Genomic DNA, 19,329 nt, shown 5'->3' with positions numbered 1-19,329 from the left:
GTGTGAGCTCTCCCAGAGGCTGCCATTTTGGAAAAACCTGGGCCTACCCATCAGAGCTGAGAGGCCAAACAACAAACAGGGTGGGAACACAACCCCACCTGTCACCAAACAGCATGCCTAAATTTCTCCCGGACAGACAGCCACCTCCATCACACCAGGAGATAAGACTCAGCTCCACCTAACAGGTTGTAAGCACCAGTTGCTCCTCAGGAAGCCTGCCACAAGCCCATGTATCAGCTTAACCCAAACGGGTGGAGGCACCAGAAGCAAGAGAGGGTACAACCCTGTAGCCTGCAAAAGGAGACCACACAAAAAGCTATACAAAATGAAAAGATAGAGAAATAAGAGCCAGATCAAGGAACGAGAAAAAAATCCCAGAAAAACAGCTACGTGAACTAGAGATAAGCAATCTTCATGAAAAAGACTTGAGAGTTATGATAGTAAAGATGATGCAAGATCTCAGAAAAAAATTGGAGGCAAGGATGGACAAATTACCAGAAACATTTAACAAAGAAATAGATGATTTAAAGAATAAATAAGCAGAGTTGAAAAACACAATAACTGAAATGAATTCATGAGAAGAAAGTGATAGCAGAATATGAGAGGCAGAAGAGTGAATAAGCAAGGGGAAGACAAACTTGTGGAAATCACTAATGTGGAACAGAACAAAGGTAAAAGAATGAAAAGAAATGAGGATAGTCTATGAGAACTCTGGAATAACTTTAAACTTATTAATGTTCACACTATGAGGTTCCAGAAAGAAAAGAGAGAAAGAGCCAGAGAAAATAGTGAAGAGATAATAGCTAAAAACTTCTCTAATATGGGAAAGGAATCACTTACTTAAATCCAGGAATCGCAATGAATACCATACAGAATAATCCTAGGGAGGAACACCCCAGGACACATATTAATCAAACTGACCAAAATTAAAGACAAAGAGAAAATATTGAAAGCAGCTAGGGAAAAGCAACAAATAATATACAAGGGAATCCCCTTAAGGATAACAGCTGATTTTTCAGCAGAAACTCTGCAAATTAGGAGGGAGTGGCAAGATATATTTAAGGTGATAAAGGGGAGGAAACTAGAACCAAGAATACTCTTTCCATCAAGGCTTTCATTCAAATTTGGAGGAGAAATCAAAAGCTTTAGACAAGCAAAAACTAAAAGAATTCCTCACCACCAAAACAACTTTAAAACAAATACTAAAGGAACTTCTTTAGGTAGGAAAAAAAAAGACCACAACTAGAAATAAGAAAATGATAAATGAAAAGGCTGGAGTTCCCGTCGTGGCACAGTGGTTAATGAATCCGACTAGGAACCATGAGGTTGCAGGTTCGATCCCTGCCCTTGCTCAGTGGGTTAACGATCCGGCATTGCCGTGAGCTGTGGTGTAGGTCACAGATACAGTTCAGATCCCACATTGCTGTGGCTGTGGTGTAGGTTGGCGGCTACAGCTCCAATTAGACCCCTAGACTGGGAACCTCCATATGCCGTGGGTGCAGCCCTGAAAAAGGCAAAAGGACAACAACAACAACAAAAAAAAAAAAAACAAAAAACTTCTAACATGTGGCTCAGCAGAAATGAATCTGACTAGCATCCATGAGGAAACAGGCAGTGGCATAGGCTAGCTGCTACAGCTCTGATTTGACCCCTTCCTGGGAACCTTCATATGCTGTGAGTGCAGCCCTAAAAATAAAAAAAATTAAAGAATTTTAAAAAACTTCCAACAAACACAAGTCCAGGACCAGGTGGCTTCATAGGAGAATTCTATCAAACATTTAGAGAAGAATTCAAATCTATTCTTCTGAAACTCCTGCAAAAAATTTCAAATGAAAGAACACTCCCAAGCTCATTCTAATGAGGTCACCATCACCCTGATACCAAAACCAGAAAAAGATACCGTACAAAAAGAAAATTATAGGAGAATTCCCTTTGTGGCTTAGTGGTTAAACCCAACTAGGATCCACAAGGATGCGGGTTTGATCCCTGTCCTTGTTCAGTGGGTTAAGGATCCGGTGTTGCTGTGAGCTGTGGTGTAGGTCACAGACTCAGCTCGGATCTTGAGTTGCTGTGACTATGGTGCAAGCCCACAGCGTATCTCCAATTTGACCCCTAGCCTGGGAACCTCCATATGCCATGGATGCGGCCCTAAAAAGCAAAAAAAAAAAAAAAAAAAAAAAAAAAAGAAAAGAAAGAAAGGAAATTACAGGCCGTTATAACTGATGAACATAGATGCAAAAATCCTCAACAAAATACTTTCAAACTTAATCCAACAATACCTTAAAAGGACCATACACCATGATTAAGTGGGACTTATCCCAGGGAAGCAAGGATTCTTCAACATCTGCAAATCAATCATTGTGATTCACCACATTAACAAGCTGAAGAATAAAAACCATATAATCATCTCAATGGATGCCAGAAAGGCTTTTTGACAAAATCCAAAACTCATTTCTGATAAGAACTCTCCAGAAAGTGGGCATAGAGGAAACCTATCTCAACATAATAACTCATATAAGACAACTTCACAGCTAATGTCATTCTCAATGGTGAAAAGTTGAAAGAATTCTCGCTAATATCAGGAACAAGACAAGCATGTCCATTCTCACCACTGTTCTTCAACGTAGTTTTGGGAGTCCTGGCCACAGCAGTCAGAAAAGAAAAACAAGTAAAAGAAATCCAAATTGGAAAAGAAGGAATAAAACCATCACTGTTTGAGGATGACATGATACTATACCCAGAAAATCCTAAAGACACTAGCAGAAAACTGTTAGAGCTCATCAATGTATTTGGTAAAGTTAAAGGATACAAAATGAATACACAGAAATCAATTGCATTTCTATACTAACAATGAAAGATCAGAAAGATAAATTAGGGAAATCACCCCACTTATCATCACATCAAAAAGAACAAAATACCTAGGAATCAACCTACCTAAAGAGACAAAAGACCTATACTCTGAAAACTGTAAGACACCAATGGAAGAAATCAAAGATGACACAAACAGGTAGAAAAATATACCCTGCTCTTGGACTGGAAGAATCGATACTATTAAAATGACTATATTACCCAAGGCAATCTACAGATTCAATGCAATCCCTACCAAATTACCAGTGACATTCTTCACAGAATTAGAACAAAATATTTTAAAATTTGTATGGAAACACAACAGCCCCCAAATAGCCAAAGCAATGTTGAAAAAGAAAAACGGAACTGGAGGAACAAGGCTCCCTGTGTTCAGACTATACTACAAAGCTACAGTCATCAAAACAGTATGGTACTGGCACAAAAAGAGAAATCTAGATCAATGCAACATGATAGAAAGCCCAGAAATAAACCCAAGCACCTATGGTCAATTAATCTATGACAAAGTAAGCAAAAATATACAATACAGAAACGACAGTCTCTTCAATAAGTGATGTTGGGAAAACTGTAGAGGTACACGTCAAAAATAAAATTACAATATTCACTAACACCATACCCAAAAATAAACTCAAAATGGATTAAACACCTAAATGTAAGACCAGATACTATAAAACTCATAGGAAGAAAACATCCTGACATAAACTGCAGCAATATTTTCTCAGCTCCACCTCTCAGAATGTAAATAAAAACAAAAATAAACAAAAATAATTTTTGCACACCAAAGGAAACCATAAACAAAACAAAAAGCCCACAGAAGGGGAGAAAATATTTGCAAAAGAAGCAACTGATGAGGGATTAATCTCCAAAGTTAACTACAACTTATGTAGTTTAATATCAAAAAGCAAACAATCCAATAAAAAAAAAAAATGGGCGGGAGTTCCCTTCATGGCTCAGTTGTTAATGAACCCGATTAGGATCAATGAGGATGTGGGTTCGATCCCTGGCCCTGCTCAGTGGGTTAAGGATCTGGTGTTGCTATGGCTGTGGTGTAGGCTAGCAGCTATAGCTCCGATTGGAACCCTAGCCTGGGAACCTCCATATGCCCCAAGTGCGGTCCTATAAAGCAAAAAAAAGGGCAGAAAACCTAAATATACATTTCTCCAAAGAAGATATACAGAAGGCCAAAAAACAAATGAAAAGATGCTCCACATTGCTAACTGTTAGAGAAATGAAAATGAAAACTACAATGAGGTACCAACTTTTGCCAGCCAGATTGGCCATCATCAAAGTCTACAAAAAATAAATGGTGGAGGAGAGGGTGTGGAGAAAGGGGAATCCTCCTACACTGCTGGTGAGAATATAAACTGGTACAACCATTATGGAAAATGGTATGACATTTCCTCAAAAAACTGCCATATGATCCAGCAATCCCATTCCTAGTCATCTATCTGGAGAAACCATAATTCAAAAAGATTCACACTCCCCAATGTTCACTGCAGCACTATTTACAATATCCAAGATGTGGAAGCAACCTAAATGGCCATCAACAGAGGACTGGATAAAGAAAATGTGGTACATATATACCATGGAATATTACTCAGCTATTAAAAAAAAGAATGAAATAATGCCATTTGCAGCAACATAGATGGACCTAGAGATTATCCTACTAAGTGTTAGTCACATAGTGAAAGACAAACATCATATGATATCACTTATATGTGGATTCTAAAAAAAGATACAAATGAATTTATTTGAAGAATAGAAACTGACTCATGGATTTTCAAAATGAACTTATGGTTACCAAAGGGAACAGGTGGTAGGGGGAGGGATGAACTAAGGGTTTGGGATGGCATACACACACTCTGGTATATGGAATGATTGGCCAGTGCAGACCTGTGGAATAGTACAGGAAACTCTCTACCCAATATTATGTGATGGTCTATATGAGAAAAGAATCTGTAAAAGGATGGATGTGTGTACATGTATAACTGAATCTGTCCTCTATTGTACAGCAGTAATTATCCACAGCATTGTAAATCAACTATATTTCAACAAAACTATTAAAAAGAAAGAAGACTGCAAAATTAAAAAAATCAGAAAAGTACAAAAAGGGAAAATTACAAAAAAATCACACATCCACTCCGTAATAGGTTGCCATTATGAAAATACTTATATTGATTATATACTAACACACTGAATTATGATAAGTGGTTGGGAAAGAAGCAAGATATAAAATTGTACAAGCTAAAATATTACAATATTCTTTTTAAAAAAGAGATTCTCGAAAACAAAGATGGCAGAATATTAAAAGGAAGATGCAGACATTTCTTCTTTGTTTTCTTTCTAAAAATGTTTTTAAAGTTTTTCCATGGATAGAATTCGAATATTTCTGAAAACTAAAAGTTAAGTCAATAAAAGCCTTGTTAATATCCTTATCTACCATTTCTTTTTCTTATGCTCCTCATTATGGTAAATCGACCCTCTTTCCCCCTCCGTCTTTCCAAAACCAAAGTAAAATTTTCATAGTTCCCTTTGTTAATGTGACAGGGCACATTCTTTTAATAACTATTCAGTCAGCTAACTTCAAAAGCAATATCCTAATGAAAGGAATAGACAAATTTTACCTTATTTCCTTCCTCTTTGAATTGGGGATTAATTATTTTTACAAAAGAATAAAACAATTGACGAATTCTGGAATCTCCAATAAATGCAATATGTTTATCTACAAGGCAGTTCTTTGCTTCACTGAAATCAAAAAAGAAACATTAAAGTAAGTAAAATCAGCATATTGGCATTTTCAAAACACATAATTTGTGAAGAAAGAGTACAGGACTGTTAGACACATAGTTATGTGGCTTTAGAAATAGGTAGCCAGGTTTGTTTAACCTACTAGTCCATGTATGATCACCTAACTCTCAGTAGTAACAGCTCTCATTTATTAAGTGTTTCAGATATACTCTAACCATAATAAGTGCTTTATATCCATTCTCAGAATAATTCCCTGAGATAGCTATCTAAGTTCCAAAGCAAGAGTCCTTTATTCAAGGGCTATTGTCTGAGATAGGGCACCTGAGATGGAGCAGCTTGGTCCAAAGCTTTCCCTAACGCTTTAGAGCAAGAATATTCCTTTGGCCTCACCTGCTACTCCTACCCTGTCAGCAATTCTTTATCCATCACATAGAGAAGTACCATATATTACTTTCTTTGTTTCACTAACACTTCTCTACTAGATATAAAGGGCCATCTTGGGAAAGAAAACAAACAACAAAATGAAGAAACTTTACCTGATTTTGTACTTATGCATCATACAACTGTGGGGTTGCCAAACTTTCTCTCCAAGAAATCTGCCACTTGAGAGAAGGTATTCACATGAATCATTGCCTGTAATGATTAAACAAAAATTTTGTAAACAATAGCTAAATTTTTATAGGTTGGTTATCTGACCTCATTTAAGCCTTTGAGATGAAAGACTACATTTTTCTACACTTCACTATACCTTCTAGGTGCAATTACTTATCCATGAGAAGCATAGTAAATACCAATACATTAAGAGTCAAAAGGATAAGAGCCATTAATGACACTTCATCTTAAATGCTACATTCCATGCATTTTTTTTTTTGCCCACACCTGTGGCATATGGAAGTTCCCAGGCCAGGGATTAAACCCATACCACAGGAGCAACCCAAGGAGCTGCAGTGATAACGGTGGATCCTTAACTCACTGTGCCACAAGGGAACTCCCTACATTCACTGCTCTGACAGGTCCTTCTGCTTCAGGTTTTCTTTCTAAGGATATTTCAAACTAGCCTTTATAGCTGTTTTATCACTCCTACTTCTAGACAGGAAAGAAAAGTTTAAAAGATAAAACTCACTGCATTAGTGTATCTGGAAACCTATTAAATACTGAAGTATTTTATAACCTACTCCCTAATTTTCAGAACCTCCCTGGGTTCTATCCCTATTCTATAAATGTGTAAACAGAGAAAGACTTAGTCAAGAACATCTTAAAAAGCATAATAAGACATCATCCCTTTATAATCTCACAACTTTAAGGCTTAAAACTATGTTAGTCAAAAGGTGGCTGAAAACAAACATGATCAAAATCAGTAATCAATGCCATAATTAATATTCACCATTTTACTTCTCTTGATTGTCTTGTGCCTCCCATTAGGATGACCGACCAACACCTCCCAGTGTGGTAGGGACTTTCACAGTTTTATTTTATTTTATTTTTGTCTTTTGTCTTTTGTTGTTGTTGTTGCTATTTCTTGGGCCGCTCCCGCGGCATATGGAGATTCCCAGGCTAGGGGTCGAATCGGAGCTGTAGCCACTGGCCTACGCCAGAGCCACAGCAACGCGGGATCCGAGCCGCATCTGCAACCTACACCACAGCTCACGGCAACGCCGGATCGTTAACCCACTGAGCAAGGGCAGGGACCGAACCCGCAACCTCATGGTTCCTAGTCGGATTCGTTAACCACTGCGCCACGACGGGAACTCCCTTTCACAGTTTTAAACAGAAAATTTCACACCTGGAAAATCCCCCAGTATTACGTAAACTAGGACAGATATTCACCCTACTTCCTTTGGCCATTTTACCATACATTAGCTTAATGTACATGATAAGTGTCCATGGTTAAAAAAGGGACTGGCAGCATTAAAAAAGTTCAAATATGTCAAATGGACCAGAGAAAATGACATGTGTACACTGACTGTGGGGTTATAATAAAATACATGTATTTTTAAATTTGATCTCTAGTTCTTTATTAACAGTCAACAGAAATCTTTGTTTTACAAATAGTTAAGGTCAGAATAGGGAGTCAGATAAGGAATACTACAGAACAAAATAGTAAGGATAGCGAAGGCCTAGAGATATTTAGAGTGGAAGAACACATCTCTTTTCTCAATCCAGTTATCCAATTATTTGGTCAACATACAGATAAAAGGTGATACAAATATAAGAAAGGTATGCATAAATAACAAAAGTGTTGAAATTAATTCTAAAATAGAACAAGAAGTAAAAATACTGTATTATTTTGTCGGTAAAAAACTGGATAAGGAAAGTGGAGTATCCGTTATTACATTTTTGCAATTACATATGTAGCCTGAGCAGGTTTTTCTGTATTTCAAAGATTTTTTAATAACTTCTAAGGAAACTATAAACAGTTTTTAATTCTTTCCAATTATTAAAAACTAACTCTAGTTCTAAAAAACAAAATTAAGTTACATAAACAATCAAGGAAAAATAAAGGACTATAGGAACACACAATTAAGTTACTTCCTAAAGACAGCATTCCTGCTGCATTCTTTTAAAATAGCCACATAAGCAGAAATTGGCACAACATTGCAAATCAATTATACTTTAATAAAAGTTTAAAAATAGCCACATAGTAAAATTCCACTTAAAATTTGGTCAATATTTAACATTAGTAGGAAAATTCCATATTTTTAAGAGTTTCCATCACAGCTCAGTGGTAACAAACCTGACTAGTACCCATGAAGCTGCAGGTTTGATCACTGGCCTTGCTCAGTGGGTTAAGGAACCAACGTTGCTGTGGTGTGGTATAGGCTGGCAGCTGCAGTTCCGATTCCACCCCTAGCCTGGGAACTTCCATATGCCGCCAGCCCTAAAAAGCAACAACAAAAAAAAAAAAAAAGAAAGAAAGAAAAAGAAAAAAAATCCATAGTTACAGTATTTCTACCTCTTTAAATACATCTTTTAACCCACGTGAAAAGTTAGTAGCAACTATTCTCTAAAAAAAGTTATAAGAAATTGTAATATCTGGTATTAATTCTGTGGAGTTTTCTCCCTTGTCTTTCTTCTTTACCATCACCCCACCAACCTCATTTTTTTTCTTTTGAGAGCAGCACCTGCAGCATATGAAGTTTCCGGCCTAGGGATCAAATTGGAGCATCAGAGGCTGGCCTATGCCACAGCCACAGCAATGCAAGATCTGACCCATAATGGGGACCTACACCACACCTCATGGCAACGATGGATCCTTAACCCACTGAGCAGGGCCAGGGATCAAACCCACATCCTCATTGATGCTAATTGGGTTTGTTACTGCTGAGCCACAACAGGACCTAACTCTTCCTCTTTTGCTGTTATTATTTGATTTTTGTTTTTTAATTGGAGCCTAAACAGGAACACACCTCGATCAATCTTCAGTTTGTGGAATTATGCTATTTGTTAACCATCTATATGGGTGATCAGTATGATTTTGAAAAGATGAAAGTATCATACTAATGTCTTAAAATAACCAATCTTTCTCCAGCAGAAAGTGTGTTTAAAAAAGCAAAGTTCGGGAGTTCCCGTCGTGACCTGGTGGAAACAAATCCGACTAGGAACCATGAGGTTTCGGGTTCGATCCCTGGCCTCGCTCAGTGGGTTAAGGATCTGACGTTGCGTAAGCTGTGGTGTAGGTCGCAACTGTGGCTTGGATCTGGCATTGCTGTGGCTCTGGTGTAGGCCAGCAGCAACAGCTTCAATTGACCCCTAGCCTGGGAACCTCCATATGCCATGGGTGAGGCCCTGAAAAAGGACAAGACAAAAAAATAAAAAATAAAATAAAACCCAGGTGGCTAAAATTAAAAAAAAAAAAAAAAAACCAAAATTCTTTTTTCCTTCTTCAGTAATACTATTCAGACATTATATTTCAGTAGTTTAGCTAGTAGAAACAACAGCTCTAATAATGATAAAACATCAGAAAAATCTCATAGAAAACAGATATGGGAGTTCCTGTTGTGGCTCAGTGGTTAACGAATCCGACTAGGAACCATGATGTTGAGGGTTCGATCCCTGGCCTAGCTCAGTGGGTTAAGGGTCCAGCGTTGCCGTGAGCTGTGGTGTAGGTTGCAGTTGGATCCCGTGTTGTTGTGCCTCTGGCATAGGCCGGTGGCTGTAGCTCTGATTAGACCCCTAGCCTGGGAACCTCCATATGCCACAGGTGTGGCCCTAGAAGAGACAAAAAGACCAAAAAAAAAAAAAAAAAAAAAAGATTTGAAATTGCCACTAACCAAGACACTATAAACACAGTATTTTGGAGACTACTGGTCTTTCCAGGGAAGAAATTCTTAATTTGCTAATAAATGCTAGTTAATGATAACATACATTTTATGATGCAAATTAAAAAAAAATAATCCTTTTATCTGAAATGACTAGTCTTTGTATCATACCAGGTAGGGTCCAGTCAGAAGACAAACTATACCAGCTATTTAACAGAGAGAATGTAATATGAAGAACTGTTAGAAAAGCAAAAGAATTACTAATTAGATAACTGACAAGGCAAGAGGAAACTGGCTTTTACACATTTATCAGCAAAACAATAAAATAGTAATAGTAATAAATACTATATAATCTGATTAAAAATAAATTAATCTTGATCTAAAATATAAAACTCCACAAAATTCCATATTCTAAAACTAGTTCTTTTTTCCTGGGAAGGAAATATTTTAAAAATCAAATTACTAAACGTAAATCTAAATGTTAAAGTAAGTTAATGTGTCACATTTTTATTATGTATACTAAATATATATAAACATCTGCTGGTGCCTTATTTTCCTTTCAAAATTTACACAGAAAAAAAACCCAAACAAAAGAGAAAAAAAAGGCAGTCATTATTTTCAATTTCTTCATATAGTTTTGATACATCCAGCATGAGATTAAAGTTGCCAAGTGCTGAGATAAATGAAGCTAGGAACACAATTTAAAAAAGAAAAAAAGCAAGCAACTAAAGGGATAGAATTATCTACTTTTGCTACCTCCAATACAAAGATTATCTAGATGAATGCCTGTCTTCCCCTTCATTCCGTTATCTTAAGCATGAACATTCTGGTTTGTCAATCTAAAGTCTCAGGGTTTTTATGCATGATTTTTCTATAACAGAAAGATACTACAAGCAAACAAAACCAGGGAAAAGACAAACAAGTGAAAAAAATAAAAAAAACAAAAAAAAACCAAACACCTAAAGAAAACATCTGATGTACCAAATTAACTGTAGCTTATATTTTCCTTGGAATAGACTACCTCTGGCACACTGCACCTTTAGAATGAATTATCCTGCCAAAGCTGTTTCTTACTATCAACCAACCAAAAAGTTTACAATATGATCTGCAGAATTTTTTTTTGCCTAAAATAGAGCAAGTTATACTTTGGTCTCAGCTGAAAAAAAATCACCATTTACATTTTTCTTTGGATAAGCCAGGAGTGGTGTCATGTAGATCAGGATCTTTCTAGCAGTCAAAGAAAGAAAAGGCTGAGAGACCTAGAGCTGCTCTTTCTTGCTTTAATTTCTGAAGCTTTGAACTAATTTTTCTCCAAAATGGACAATAATATTTAGTGCTTGCATTTAATATACCCAGTGATAAGAAGGAATTAGATTTCAACAAAATTAAGCCATTTTAAACGAGTTAACTTTACCAATTAATAAGTTTAAATTTATCCAGACTGGAATTACCCTTAAAGTTATAGATACTGGCTTCTTGTCACAGAAGTGATAGTTTTAGGCCGTAATTACAGTATTAATGGACATTCTGTGATTCAGTAATGTTAAAATTTAGAAAAGCTATAATTAAAGGAATATTTAAAAAGTCATTCTATTATGTGAAAATAATATTAATAATGCAAAAAAAACCACCCCAAAACACTACTTTCTAAAGTTGAGATCACAACATGAAATTCAATTAAAACCAAAAGAAACAAACGGAAGGAGGAAACGAGGACATAAGGACTTTGAAAATCTATTTTCCTGATAATTGTTTTCGTATTTCCTACTGGTGCATTTAAAGATGAGTAAAATACCCTTGGAAGCTATAGTTTGTGTAGGGGACTGGGACACATTACCATAACACAAAATGATAAGCATGGACTAGTTACAGTTGAAACACTGAATTCCTAATTCCTACTTCTGTGCTGGTGTCATCTGAACCAGGACTTTACGGAAAAATCTGTACTTTCTTCCAAGGAGAGAGAGAGAGATCTTTGCACTCAGAGAAAATGAGCTATGTGTGAAATATGTAAAAGGGCAAAGCATATTTACATTGTGACTGTGGAGGTTAGGAAGGAGGAAAAAAGTAAACATAGGTAATGAAAATCAAGTTGGTCACGTTATAAAGTTTTACACAGGCAACTTTTAGAAAATCACTATTGGAAAAGAACAGGGAAAGTCTTGGCTAGCACTGTGAGGTTGAATTAGTGTTTCTGAATGGTTTAACCCATGTTCCACTGGAAAATGCTTTCACACTCCACCTTTTATACATCACCACTGTCTAAGAAGTTCTGAGAAAGGCAGACTGTAACATAATGGCATGAAGTGACTAACTGGGTTTTATATCCTAGCTCTGTCAGACAAATTGTGTATCCTCAGGCAACTTAATCTCTCATGCTTCATCTTTAAAATGTAAATAATACTGTAATTCACTAAATCTAAGACCACTGATTATAAAATATATCATTATTTTATGTAAAATGTTATCAACTAAACTTTGACATGCAATCAAAGTTTTAAAAACTCATCTTGATTACAGAGATGTTAAAAATGACAGGGGTGGGAAGGAAGAAGGTTGAAGTATGGTAATTGTATCTACCTCATAGACTGGTTGTAAAGAAAAAAATGAATTAAAAATGTAAAACCCTTAGTTGAACAGCACTTGGCATATAATAAGTGCTCAATGTCAGCATGAAGCAGAAGGTTTTACTTCCTGTAGGATGTAATTCTTTTACTTTCTGTAGTTTGTAAAAGAAGAGATACTGAATATGTGTATTCCAAATGCACTCTACCTTGCCTGGAGAAAACTTGTATCTACATACTGGGGATTTTAACATATAATCTAAACCTCCATATCTAATATAAGGTCCTTTCTTATTCTAAAGATTTATGATCCTGTGATTCAAGTGTACGGTTATCCTTGTGTGAAGGGCACTGCATCTGACTCAGTTTCACACTGCCAAAGCATGAGATGGCTAAAAAGTTCCTGGTAAGATCATTATTTTCCCCAGTCTTTGGCTCAAGTTTTTGACGTTCAGTCTGGGGAAGTACACATACCAGGTGTACTGCTTCACACTCAAGACACCGAAGCACCTAAGGTGATGGCTAGCTTCTGGAGGAGGCTTTATAAATAATCCCAGATTGCTACACTGACCTATAAGTTTCCATCTGACATTTTATTTTCCCTGCTGATAACAGATCTTTAAAGGATGGAATATATAATCTAAAAATAATAATTAGGATCCAAGCTTCTCAAAAGATTAAAAAGCACAATTTTAAAAAGGGAGATGGGGAGACACTAGATGTTTACCTTTAGGACTCTAGCATCAGTTATAAAACTCATCTCCACTGTCACATATATAAATATAAAATTGAGTTAGAGCACTGTCATCTTATGCCAAAACAGTATAAAATGATAGTAGTTAGAAATTTTTCTTCATAATTACCACAAATTATGCATCAAATTTCTAGCATTATTTTGTATATAAAAGTGTTGAGACTTGTTACTCAACTGCAGATAAACCAAATCTTGCCAGGTCATGTGGCTGTGATCTAAAGGAAGCTGGAGGAGAAAGGTCAAAAGGGCAAAAACAATCTTTTTTTAAATGGATCTAGTGTATTTATATAAAGGGCTGTTCATCCAGTAGGTACTACAGTATAAGATTTTAATCCTCAAGCATTTTAGAAAACAAAGCAGTAGACTTGATCAAAACGTCATTCACTTTGAAAGATTTCCTAGGATGAGGAGCGAGTTCAGCCCCCATTTACTGGATGTTTTGCCAAAGTAGGCGTTTAATTAAACGGAGAAAGTCTAAAATGCACACCTGTCTATTACACATTACATCTTGACCAATTAATCTCACGATCACCAAGAACTGTCCAGATAATGGCTTCGATAATACTAAGAGCCACAAATAAAAGATCGTATCATTATTTCCCTCAGCCTGTCAAACTCTATCCTCATGGCATTTTTACACAGAAAATTAAGAAAAAAGACAGTCATCAAGGACTTATCCTTGATTACTGAAGGATAATTCATTCTGAAATAAGGAGGTCATATTTCCATTTCTCCACCACACCAATTTGAAAAACCACAGCGAAGGCCTCCTTTCAAACAGCTTCCAACTCGTTTCCATTGCCCATCTCAACTCCTGTCAACCCGTAATTTCTTTCCAAATACCTGCCCCAGTGCCTTTACTTTGCAAAAGTGTGCAGAACCCTTTAAACGTTTCTGAATCACAAAGGCAGGGTGAGACTTCCTCCATTTGGCCAAGAGCATCTTTTACCAGCTGTTACCTCAGCGGCAAGGGAAAATCGGGCGGCCCCTGCCGCTGTCCAACAGCTTGGCCCGGCTGTTCCAGGGCAGAGGCCGGGTACAACAGAGGCTGAAGAACCCAACCCCTGGGGCGCAGGTGACCCCTTGCAGGGCAACCTTGGCCTGATGCGCCCTGGGCTGGCTCTCGAGGGCCGCCTGTTCACCTCCTGCACACAAACCCCGGGCCAGAACCGCCTCCCCCGGCCCAGCCCGCGCCAGAGCCCGGACCCCAGCAGCTCCTCCGGCCAGGCCCGGGTGCGCGCCCCCCGGCCCCAGCGTAGGCGGCTGGCGGGGGCCCAGGACGACGGTCGCCGACCCCATGGCCGCCTGCGCTGGGGTCCACTTGGTCGGCCTGGAGTACCAGGCCCGCCGCGGGGGGCACGTGGGGGCAACGCCTTCCCAGCTGGCCGAGCACGCCGGCGGGCAGCCGCGTGAGCGTGGGCGTGTGTCGGGCGAGTGGGGCCGCCTGCAGCAGCCGCGTCGCCTCCTCCCCCGGCGGGGCAGGGGGAGGGCCCGCTCACCTCGGTAGCGGCGGGAGGCGAGGTGGCACACTGCGAGCAGCAGCACGGCCACCAGCGCCAGCACCTTGGCGCTTCTCACGCTGAAGTAGTGGTTGATCTCCCGCTTGCCCAGGTTGTAGGCCAGAGCCGCCATCTTGGTTCCTCCATGACAACAGTGCGCGGCGGAGCGGGGAAGGGGCGCCACACAGGGGCAGCACTGGGGCTGCCGCCGCCGCAGCCAGGCGAGGAGCCACCACCAGCCCCCGCGGCCGTCACCCGCGCCTCTCGCTGGGGAGACTGACCCCGCTGCCGCCGCCGCCGCTGCGGTACCCACGGCCTCCACCTGCCCCTTCTCGGCCGCGGCAGCCTCGGCGGTCTCCCCCCAGCCCCGCCGCCGCTGCTCCGCCGTGCCCGTTCCCCAGGCGCCCTGGACGCCTGTCTCCTCCCCTTCCTCCTCTTCCTCCTCCTCTTGAGCCTCTCGTCTTAATGGCGGCTGCGCCTGCAAGGGGGCTCCGGACGCCCAGAGCTCCGGGGTCACGAGCCCCAGACGGCCCTCTGGGGTCACGGGGTCACGGGCGGCGGCGGGCGGCGGCAGCGGCGGTGGCAGAGACATGGGGATGTGAGGAGAGCGGACCACGGGTCCAGCCCGACGTGAACGCGAGCCTCGGGCTTTCAATTGACTCACTGAACGCTACCTGAGCCCAGGTTGGGGCAATAAAACTACTGTTACAGAAGAAAAGTACACATCGTTCCACTCCCTCTTTCCCCAACACACCTTTTCCTGAGTTTCCGCTTCCTGAACCTGCCAAGCAGGGTGCTAAGGCCACCTAAATGTCACTGGGGCTTTTAGGCAGGCTGTGTCTGGTCAGCCTGGCTGCCTCTCAGATGCTTGTCGGGTTTTGAGACTGCTGGCAGCCTTAGCACCCAAACCACGGGTGAGACTAGTTTTAACTTTAAATCACTGCTTTGACCCATTTCTCTTGAAAATTGGAAAAAAAAAAATCCTTGGTTTGCCCAATTCCAGTGGGTGAAAGTACACCAGAGTACAGAGTAGAAGGTACAAAATGAACGTAGCTTACTGTAGGTGTTAGAAAGAAAAGAACCCCGCTCTTCATTTGCATTGACACAGGGTTCCCTAGGGGGATGGGCCAAACATGAAGTGTTGTCATTCCTGCGCCTGAAGTTGGTTAATGTTCTGCGGTTAGCCAAAAAAAAAAAAAAAAAAGCACTGCATTTCTTTGCCTTTGTTAAGTGCTTGTTAGCCCCTGTCTCTTTTTTTCACCTGTACTGCCTTCCCGGTGGAATTGGTTATTTGTATTGCTTCCCATTCTATTTGCCTTGTTAGGATGGTTTCAGGTGTTTTCTACAACTTTCCCATTTAGCCATTCCTGAGCTTGTATTTATAGGCCCCCCCTTAAAATGATAGAATGTTAGATATCGAAGGGACTTTAGAGAGTTTGTCACCCCGATTTTTTTAATCCAAGGACTCTTTTTTATTATGTTTTTATCCATGGACCCCATATCTTGAAAAATTTTGTCACTTAAATGAAATTTCATATATCACTGTCATAGATGTAATGCTAATAAGCAATAAAGCTAAGTAAGTGTACAAACACTCGGGACTGTTCCCTGGAAATGGTTGCTTAATTTTGGCTGTCATTCTTCTGATCCAAGGTTGATCACATGCTGAAAGAATTAAATCGGCTATTGTAAAAAACAGATAAATAACTCTGCTTACTGTATATGGTCTACCAATCACATCCTAGAAATTTCTATGATGTCATCAACAGCAAATTAGAATTTTTGATTGGAATGTGATAACCAGTGTTAGCCTGCAGGGTTGATTTAATGCCTGCCAAAAGTAAAGAAACTTGACATTTTTCTTAATTGCAGTTTCCAGAAGGCTTTCTGAAATACTGTAAAGAGCTTGTGGACTTCCTTTTTCCTTCCCTCTAGTTTACAGCTAATCCCTCTCCTATGCTCTGAATCTCTTTCTGTCCCCCTTTCTTGGGGCTGTTGATGACTTCATCAGTTATTCCTTTGTCAGTCATCCTCTCTGTGTTTTCTTTAAACTCTCCTTCTCTCATCAGTATTTCCCTTCCACCAATAATCTTTATCTTATTAGTGACGCTCATTCAGGGACTGTGTTTCTGTGTGTTTACCTCTCCATCTCTTTCCTTCTTTGACAAGTTCTAGAAATAGTAGTGTTGACTTTTCAGTCTTCATTCTCCCTTCTATATCACTCTCAAATATGTTCCCTTCTCTCCATACCCTTGTGTCACGGTTTCTTGCCTGAATCACTTATCTTCCTCAGGTCAGGCTCGAAAACCCAATCTTACAGCTCTCCGCCATTCCTCGAACCAGACTGAGCTTTTTTTAGGGCGGCACCTGTAGCATATGGGAGTTCCCAGGCTAGGGGTTAAATTGGAGCTACAGCTGCTGGCCTACACCACAGCCACAGCAATGGATGCTAGTCGGATTTGTTTCCGACGAGCCATGACAGGAACTCCCAGATTGAACTTTCTTAAACTCAAATCTGATGATGCCAAAAACTAGTTAGTGGTTCCATGTTTATTTGCCTACCTCTAAACTGTCCAGAATGTTAACTAAATCTCAGCAGTTACTTCTCCCCTAATAATCTGATAAAAAGAGAAACCATCTGATAGGACTCTTTGAACCTTGCATTACTTAAACCAAAACAAAACAAAACCTGACGACACTTTATTCCTTCCCTTATTTTTTCTTTTCTTCACCAACTATTTCCCATTGTTCCACAGGAGGTCCTGGTGATAAAGAAAACAGGAAAAAGTATTGATAAGGACCAGCCAGCACAACAGGAGGAGCACAGTTCTGAGGTATAGACTCTTCTGGTATAAACTGTTCCTGCTTTACTGTGTCCACTTTATTACTGTTTCTACTGATTGGATTTTTAAAATTGGGGTATAATTGACATATAACATTGTATTAGTTTCAGGTTTACAATGTGATATTTGTGTGTTTGGAAAATGATCACCACAATAAGTCTAGTTAATATTTGTCACCATACATTCTTACATAATATGTAGTTACAGAATTTTCTTTTCTTGTGATGAGAACTTTTAAGATCTACTCTCTTAGTGACTTTCAAATATGCAATACAATATTATTAACTATATAGTTCCCTTCGAACTTGAAAAATTCCTCCTCTTTTCCAAAGTTGTCTCTTTCGTCTATGTACTTGATTGTATCACGATCATTTCGGGAGTTCCCATTGTGGCTCAGCAGAAACAAATCTGACTAGCATCCATGAGGACACAGGTTTAATCCCTGGCCTTGCCCATTGGGTTAAGGATCTGGCATTGCTGTGAGCTGTGGTACAGGTCATAGTTGCGGCTCGTATCCCATGTTGCTGTGAGGTAGGCCGGCAGCTACAGCTTGGATTCGACCCCTTGCCTGGGAACCTCCATATGCTATGAATATGGCCCTAAACAAAGACCATTTCATTTGAGAACCTGATCTCATAAATTTCCCTTCTTTATTTCTACTTTCAATTTATCTCTCTTCACTGTTTGCCCCAAAATATAAGTTCAAATGCTTCCTGTTTAAAGTACCTTCCTTGATTTACCACACAATCTCTCTTCTCCCTAAACCATCAAACTTCTTGAAGGAACAGTCTGTGGTTACTGTTCCAATTTTTTTTTTTTTTGACAACTTATTTGTTCTTTAAACACCTGAAAATTGACTTCTGCTCCTGTTGCTTTACTTAAACTACTGTTTCAAATGTCAACCACACCCTGAATTACCAATTCTAATGTCTTTTTCTTAGCTTTATCCTTCTTGACTGTGCAGCATTTTTGAAATAGTTGCTTTCTTAAAATCTTCTCTTTTTGATTTCTGTGCCACTACATCCTTCTAGCTCTCTTTTTTCTTCCCCATGCATCTCTAAGAAGAGTTCTCTTTCTTTTTCCCTTAAATAAATGTGCTTTTTAAGGTTCTTTTGTTTGCCTGCTTTTTTCTTGGGAAACCTGCATTACAATTTGGTTTGGTTTGTTAGGTTTACTGTTTAGTTCCTTGAGACCATTATCCTTCAGGTCATTTCTGCTACTCTTTGACTCATCTTCTTTCTCCTCTGCCTTTGCTAAAGGGTTTCCGGTGGGGATCTTGTATAGGTTTTCAGTGGGGAGGTGAAAGATGAGCCATTGGATAGCTAAAACAAATCACTAAAGCTTTTATTTATAGTTAATTCCTATTAGAAATAATGAAGGAATACATTTAGGTGATACAAACTTTACTTAACACTTCGTGAAGTGGATAGTCTTTTAGAGAATGGTAAAATGGGGAGAGGGGAGGCTTTTATAGGATAAAGAATAAGGAACAAGAAAGAGAAATGTCTGCTTGTCTGGGGCCATGTGGCCAATGTTGTTTGGGATGAGAAGAAACGAAATAAGAGATGGCTTACTGTCTGGGGGTTGGCTGACTGGATATACTGCATTTCTGTCAAGTGGAGCATTCATAGGGACAAGGAAGTTTTCTAAGTTTTGTGATGTGGCATGTTAGGTGGCTAGGCAGGAGCAACTCCATCCTGAGCCCAGGAAGTTATTTTAACATTCCTAACCTACAATAAAATAAGCCTTCATTAATATTTAATATAAGAAGTTCCCCTGGTACTCTGACTTGGTGTA

At 39.4% G+C, this 19,329-nt stretch overlaps 1 protein-coding gene across 2 annotated transcripts in view; it reads right to left on the bottom strand.

Moving 5' to 3' along the window:
* CASD1 (CAS1 domain containing 1) overlaps nucleotides 1-15,421 on the bottom strand; it is a 71,076-nt gene extending 55,655 nt beyond the window's left edge. The window contains exons 1-3 of one of the 2 annotated variants that reach the window (XM_021063369.1): nucleotides 14,690-15,421; nucleotides 6,150-6,246; nucleotides 5,490-5,610 (exon numbers count right to left, since the gene is read on the bottom strand). In XM_021063369.1, coding sequence (XP_020919028.1) covers nucleotides 5,490-5,610; nucleotides 6,150-6,246; nucleotides 14,690-15,281 — 810 coding nt within the window. In that variant the 5' untranslated portion in view covers nucleotides 15,282-15,421. The remainder of the gene's footprint in view (nucleotides 1-5,489; nucleotides 5,611-6,149; nucleotides 6,247-14,689) is intronic. The other variant, XM_021063368.1, reaches the window with a different exon arrangement.

Source organism: Sus scrofa, chromosome 9 (genome assembly GCF_000003025.6).
Source record: "Sus scrofa isolate TJ Tabasco breed Duroc chromosome 9, Sscrofa11.1, whole genome shotgun sequence".
Taxonomy (NCBI): domain Eukaryota; kingdom Metazoa; phylum Chordata; class Mammalia; order Artiodactyla; family Suidae; genus Sus; species Sus scrofa.
Note: the sequence above shows the minus strand (reverse complement) of the source record. Positions and strands in the feature narration are given on the sequence as shown.